This window comes from Borostomias antarcticus (genome assembly GCF_949987555.1).
Source record: "Borostomias antarcticus genome assembly, chromosome: 28".
Classification (NCBI taxonomy): domain Eukaryota; kingdom Metazoa; phylum Chordata; class Actinopteri; order Stomiiformes; family Stomiidae; genus Borostomias; species Borostomias antarcticus.
Window position 1 is genome coordinate 4,308,257 of NC_140261.1, and position 7,500 is coordinate 4,315,756.

At 45.3% G+C, this 7,500-nt stretch overlaps 1 protein-coding gene across 1 annotated transcript in view; it reads left to right on the top strand.

The window, feature by feature from the left end:
• The window catches only part of diaph2 (diaphanous-related formin 2), a gene marked incomplete at its 3' end in the record, with an annotated part of 387,717 nt that overhangs the window by 323,310 nt on the left and 56,907 nt on the right, over nt 1-7,500 (top strand). Inside the window, exon 26 of the mRNA XM_084459450.1 lies at nt 353-517. Coding sequence (XP_084315576.1) covers nt 353-517 — 165 coding nt within the window. The remainder of the gene's footprint in view (nt 1-352; nt 518-7,500) is intronic.

The following is a 7,500-nucleotide window of genomic DNA, read 5'->3' on the forward strand; positions in this document are numbered from 1 at the left end:
AAACAACCTGACCCCTCTCCTATATAGTGGGTGTATAGTGGTTATTCCAACAATTGTGTACTGTATGTTTTGAACTACCGTAACAGCAAAATACATTTCTATTATTCTCGGGCTAGCGCTATTAGCTCACTCTGAAGTGAGCTAACGTTAGCGTTAGGCTAGGTTACGAAACAACCCAATCAATTTGTTGTGTAAACTGTCTTATCCGCTGCCTTTTTGGTCTTTGTGCGGTTTCTGAATTGACAATGTTCCTCTGAGGTGTTTTTTCCACAAGGATGTCTCAGACGTAGAACCGCGTGTTCCACTGTGTTCTTGTGGAAGCTGTGACCTTTCCTTGACTCCGCTGCCTCACGGCTTCTGCAAGCATTCGCGGGAGCAGTACGAGAAGCTCTCCACCATGCACAAGAACATGCAGAAGCTGTACGAGAGCCTGGGCAGCTACTTCGCCTTCGACCCGCACTCTCTGAGCGTCGAGGACTTCTTCGGAGACCTGGCCAGCTTCCGCACACTCTTTTTGGTGAGTTATCGTGGCCTGTAGCCGCACGCACAACACACACACACACTTACACACATTTTAACCATTTATTTATTTCCAGATAGAAAAGAGAAAATTACTTACAGGGACACAAATACTAAAGGTGCAATCGGTATACAATCACAATTAATGGACCAGCGGCATAACTTTCTTTTTCACACATCTTCCAAGGGTACAAGTAGGAGCGCCTCCGCCATAATGGCGGATGCCTATGACAGCAGGGACAGAGCAGGACTTAGCAAGGCGTTTCGCCCTCTTTTGGGGCATTCCCAGATGTTGGAACCCTCTTACGACCAACCATGTGTATGTCCTTGGCTGGGAAATATGAACACAAATAGTCTGGATCTGTACCTTAGCTCTGAGATGATATTCTGGAGGGGTTGGTACTGTACTTAACAACCTTGGTCATGAAGGCTTCCTCTAGGCTGGGGTCAAATGTGCCGGCGACCTCCAGAACAAACACCTCTCTGGACACTTCACCGACAACAACATCTGGGGTTTTAGCAGACGTGTAGAAGTGGCTGGGTTACTGCAGAGATGGAACATGGTGGGATTGACACATGAATGTTTGTACTGTATATTCTCTCTGAGGTTTAAAAATCAGATATGTCCTTTACTATCTAGTAAACTGAAGCAATAACTCATGAGAAGGTGTGGTATATGGGACTGCGGTCACAGTCAACCAGCACAACCCGTGGTATATTGGCCACATACCACAAACCTCAAGTGAATCATTGATTTCATACAACGGTTACATCATCGGGAAACATTTATGGGATAAATACAGACTATTTCAGCGTCTTAATATTGATTTTAGTGAACTCCGCCAAGAAAGGTAGTTCCTCAAACTATTACGTTGCTATGGAGTTCCAACGATGAACAATGAGCCCTGGCAACCGAAACTAATACCCCTGACCGAACTAGCTAGCCATGAGCGAAGTGTAGCCTACCTTTGCTGTGGAACTGTGAGTTGCAAAAGTGGTGATGATAAACCAGAGTGGTATAGTAGGCTACAGGACGGATAGAACAACTAAAAATTAACATTACATTTTTCTTGAGGTGAAACCGTAATGTAACCAACAGACGGTTACGCAATGGAACTAACGTTTTGACAGGCAGTAATAATTGGCACTGTAATATTTCCACATAGAACGGTATAGATGCTTTGCCCGTTGTATATCATGAATATACATTCATTGTGAGGTCGGAACTACCAGTTGTATAATATTCTATGTTCCATTCCTTTGTAGGCATAACTCATAATTCAAGATGTGTGACATTGACTCTGTGACCTGTTCAGTGGTGTGATGCAAACAATGAGGAGCCTGAGTAGGAAACCAGATAGATAGGTTGAGTCAAACACACACACACACACACACACACACACACATTCTCTCTCTCCGTCTCTCTCTCTCCCTCCCTCCCTCCCTCCCTCCCTCCCTCCCTCCCTCCCTCCCTCCCTCCCTCCCTCCCTCCCTCCCTCCCTCCCTCCCTTCCACTCATCTTCCCACCAACAGGTTAGCCCATGTCTTATGATGGCTGATCTTAAGCACGTGTCAGAGAGTTTACCAGCTTGTCTTTCCTAGTCAAAGACATCAAATTGTAGCGTCACAATCTTCAAAGTGAAACATTACATCAAGTCTTCTTCTCCGTGTCTGGAGAGCACGAGCCAGTAGCGCGGCAAGGAACTCGTGCAGAGAACAAGACGACAGCGTTCGGAAAGAAAAGGTTCCCTCTTCTCTCTCACACCTGTCTCTATCTCCAGCCCACGCCATTATGGAATGAGATACTGTATCTGACCACTGCTATCGGGCATGTTACACCATGCGTGAGCAGCCAGCCCCAAAACTCAGGCCGTCTTAAGGGTATTTGATTTTGATTTGTTTTGCTTATTTGACGACATTAAAAACACACCACACCATCTTGTGTACAGTACTTGTGACTAAAATCATCCGAGGATGAACACAATAAAAGTGGACTTTCCATTGTGGTCCTCTCACAAGATGGCGCAGCAAGTTGGCAGTGTATGATTGAACTGACGGTATTAAAAGAACTACTGTACCACTGAGTGGCAGTCTACAATCAATGTACAAACAATACAAATGATGTGTATACAGACACCATAGAGCAATGCAATAAAATCAGACATGGAAATGAGGAGCGATCAGACAGGCACTCTACCGCCATTTCTTCACCCCAAGTTTGAATCTGCAGTAGACTTTACTTTTACTTTAACTGTTTATTTGGACGGGACAATGCACATTGATAAGACACTTCAAGCATGAGTACATGATTAAAAGCATAAAAGTGGTGGATTTAGCACAGGGCTAATTTCCATCCGTAGTCCCCACAAATACACACATAAGTACACACAGGTTAATACACACATAAATACCCACATAAATACACAGAGGTCAACACACAAATACACACAAATACACACAGGTCAACACACACATAAAAAAAACATAAATACACAGACGGACCTGTTCTATCAGCCTCGATAAAAAAACTTCCCTGCCGGTCGTGCTGGGAGCAGAGGGAAGGACCGGCTCAACATAATAAACCCTGCTAAGAATGCACGGTCCACGCATGCAGCTGCCCACCAGGGACCCCGGGTTCGAGCTCTGGTCTCGCCAGCTCCGAATGTGGCCCGGATCCCGCAGGTGGGTGGCATATCGGGACGCTTTGTTTGATTTTGGCGTGGGGGTCGGCAGCGACCCCATCTGGTGTCGGAGTCACGGTCACGGATTTGAGAGAGTCAGCTTCCTTCTGGATCGCCGCCGGCAGGATTGTGCGACGGAGACATAGGCAGATTTATTGACAGAAAGGTTTGCTAGCATACAGTAAAGTTAGCTTTCTGGGTCATTGTCACTGGCATCAGTCAAGTGATGGGTGGTTGTCAAGGAGTTGCAGAGGGACTATATGAAAGTCAGCAGTGAGCAAAGCACAAATAATATATTTCTTGAAAATATGAGAACATGGCACATATTATTTTGTATTTACAAATGCTTTTATTTAATACAATCCATTACATGTTGGGTGGTTCTTTGCCTCTGCGTTGTGCCTTAAAACCGTAGAACACACCTACAGTACTTGTTGATTATCCCTTACTTAAAAGACTTAAGAGACACTTGTTCTCAAATTCTGAATAGTTGTCAGTAAATCAAAACCAACATCAACAAAACAGACATCACAATCACAGGCAGACGCAACCACTGGGTTGAAGTTTCTGTAACAGATTTCAATCGCTCACTCTTCTCCGAGCGACCCTAAAAATCACAAGTTTTAGGAGGATAAGATGATGTCCAGAAGGCATCACGACCCTGACCTCCACCTTCCCAAGTCCACCCGTTCCCTCGCATCCAAACACGACCCCTATCCTTGGCACCGAAGTGACGTTAACACCTAATTACTTGAGAGAATAATGTATCTTTCTGCGGACGCCTCTCCTAGAGGCACACATGGCTGAATCCTTGAGGGAGTGCCCCCTCCAACCCCTTTGGAAAAATAGCAGTGTAAGAAAGCAAAGAAGTCTTCCCCGTTTTTCTCCGCGCTGAGCCAGTGGAAGGCTATCGAGCATCTGTCGGTGAGGTATCCACCCTACAGCTACGCTAGCCTCGGTTCAGCCGCCATGTCATCCCAGCCGCTGTGCCTAGAATGCTGAACCAGCCAGAGTCTTGTACAGCAAAAAAATACACTCCTTTTCACTGTCCTGTCTCGTCCCTGCACCCTGTCCAAATTCCTAATATTGAAAAACTGCACGGCGATAAACAAATTCCGATTCTGATTCTGAAAAAAACGGACGGTGGATTGTGACTCCTCATCGGGGACTTCAGGTCCACGCCGCGCGCCTCATCAAACGGCGTCGAGTCGTTTGAGGCGAAACATCCGCCCACTGTGCGCGCCGCCGCCGCGCCTCTCGGGCCTCACGTGCCGCACGTCTCAGATATTAAAGAACTCTGCTGGAATTCTTTCTTCTAAATTGCTTTTACTCAAAAGCTCGGCTTAATGCCTCCCAACCGACATGAGGCATTTGAGTAAAACGCATTGACAGACGGTCCACACAGAGCTGAATGTAACTGATAAGAGAATCCATTAGCCTGCTTTTTTTCCCCCCCTCGTCCCTGTTCTTCGAGGCCCATAAAAATCACTTGATTTCAGCACTTGGTGTCTGTACTGGAATACCCCAACAATTTGTTATTTTAATGGGGGCTGCCATGCTTGCAGATGGAGGGTGAGTGAAATCCAATCAGCGGCTCTCTCCGCGTGTCATGGCGACCAGGAGCAGAGGATGAGTATCTCTGTATTAATGAGTTATCCAAGCCCAGCAGATGGGGGTGAGCTAACAGTCTTACTTGTTAATTGAGTGACTTTCTAATAAGACCAATAGAGCCAAACGAGGTGTGGTGTCGCAAGCATCTCAGAGATTAGAGGCGTGATTGTTTCCCTAACTCTGTGTGTGGGTGTGCATAGACAATTTTAACCTCTGAGAGTAGGGGGGGCGGGGGGGGGCAACATTTTGACGTGAGAAAAAAAAAAACAGTGCTCCCGTCCCGTCTTTTTACAAAGAATTCCAGTTGTGAACAGTATGCTAATAAGAAATCCGTATGACAATTCAATATGCACAACGCATCGCACTTCATCTAGACACCACAAGCATGTTAATGTGACTTTATGACCGAGCACTAGGCCATTATACCCAACATCACAACATCAAACTGCAACTGCCTGCTGGTGCTAGCTTCCTCGCCGATGGTGATGTTGCTAGTGCTAGTGCTAGCTTCGATAGCCTCTGGAGCACTGCTGCATTCGATTGCACCTGCTGCGGTGTCATTTCGAGTGGTAGCTTCTTCATTAGCATTGCCAGTTTTATTTTTTTTAATGAAGTGGTCAATTGTTTTTCTAGATATTTTCGCCATTGTGAGCAGGTTGGCTAGTTGTAGCTTGTGGAGCATTGAGCAGTACAGTCAGATCTCATTTTTTGCGGTAACAGATCAAACCGGAAAAAGTTGAGGTCGACGGACAAGTTGTGCCATTGGTGGATTTTGAATCTATATATTTTTTAAAGGTGTGTTCGCTCGTGCGGTCGTGTGTGTGTGTGTGTTCACGAGTGCGGTCGTGTGTGTGTGTGTGTGTATGTGCTTGCGTGCTAAGGACCATTGGCTGCATCTCATTAGCACCCTGATGCCAGTGTGAGGAGTCTTGGTAATGATGATGATGATGATGAGGAGTGATATGATTCGTCTCTCCGTGTTTGAGACTGACGCGCCCTCCTCCCCCCCCCCTTAGAGGGGACTAAGGAAAGCCTCGCCAGATTTCCAAAGTCACCTCTGAACTAAGTGGGAAAAGACTGAATCTGTGTGTGTGTGTTTATGTCTCAAATATGAAACACCGTCTGGGACCCATGACTTGTATCTGTTTCTCACAACATGGCTCACACTGGAACAGATGGTCAATAAACACATTTGTCGCTCAAAAAGCCTGGTGCTCAAGGGTCTGTAAAAGATTCAAAAGAGATATGGCAACCAACTAGGGCTGTCCAAAAAAATGCAAATATCAAAAAAAAAGTGAGTATTAATATAAAGAAGTTCGAACCTAAATTTGACAGTTAGAATATTGTAATATTCATAAATAATATTATTTATAAAAAAATTATGCAGCGAATCGTGTTCATGCACGAAACGTTCATTTCCCGCGCTGTCAAAAAGGTTCCCACGCTGTCAAAACAAACGCGTCTAACGTGAAGTGAAAATGGCAGCGAAAGAGGAGGAGCAGGAGTTGGTCCCGTTAGCCAACAGTAAGAGCCCTGTTTGGGATTTTTTGGGATTCGGTGCTTTAAATGGAAATGTGAAAGATAAGGACGGAGTTATATTTGAGCTCTACAGAGCGAGTATTTTGTACTGCAACTCTACCAGCAACATGAGGAGCCCCATGTCGTTTCCCCATCCGCGGGAGTGGCATAAAAAGACGAGCGAGGAGCCACAAGCTAAACAGCCGAAAATGACAACATTCTTCTAACCAACTGCTGCCCTCCCTCCACAAAAGCAAGAGGCGATAACCCAGAAAATAGCATCATATGCTATGAGTTCATATGCAAAGACGTGCGTCCAGTAAGTGTTGTCGATGGTGAGGGATTTGTTTATGTAGAGAAACGAAACCCCGTTATGAAGTCCCTTCTCTCGGGACGGTAACCTGCAGGATAGTTCAACTGTATGACACCACACGTGAAAACCTCTAAACTATCCTGCCAATTGCTGCGATCAATTTATTTCTCTTTATTTTATCTTTTGGCAGTGCCACAGTCTTGCAACTCAGTAACGCTTTAGGCCTACTGCTGTGAGATGCGCGCCTCTGGTGCTTAGGCTCCAATCCAATTGTATTTATATAGCGCTTAGGCTACCCTCTATCATAGGCCTCAGGTTTGCTTGTGCATTTAAAACATTATACACTTGTAGGTCATTGAATAAGTAGGCTAAACATTTTTAGGCTACAATTTATTTACGGGCAATAATCCAATCATCCAGACGCAGCACCTAATCGAAAGATGAAAGTTAACACCTCAGCGAGGGGTAATAGTGTTCACAGTACAATATTACAGTCAAGGGTTATTTTATTAGGCTATTATATTCATGAAAAATCGTTTAAAAAAAACAACATTAATTTGAATATCGTTCAAACTCTACTAAATCAATTCGAATCTATTTGAAACTCAATTTCATGGCGCTTTTGACAGCCCTACACCGAACTCTGCCACCGTGTGAAGTCACTGGTACAGCAGAGCGTTCGAAACACCAGCAATCCTCGCAGGACGCTGCTGGATGTGGTGTTGTGCAGGGGTCGGAGAAGAACAGTGAACACAACTCATGAATTATTGACGGAGGAACCCAGGGAGGACAAAGCCGACTTAGCCCTTGTTGGGCATGTACCGTACAGGTGTTCAGGACCAAGGCTGTTGAGAAACA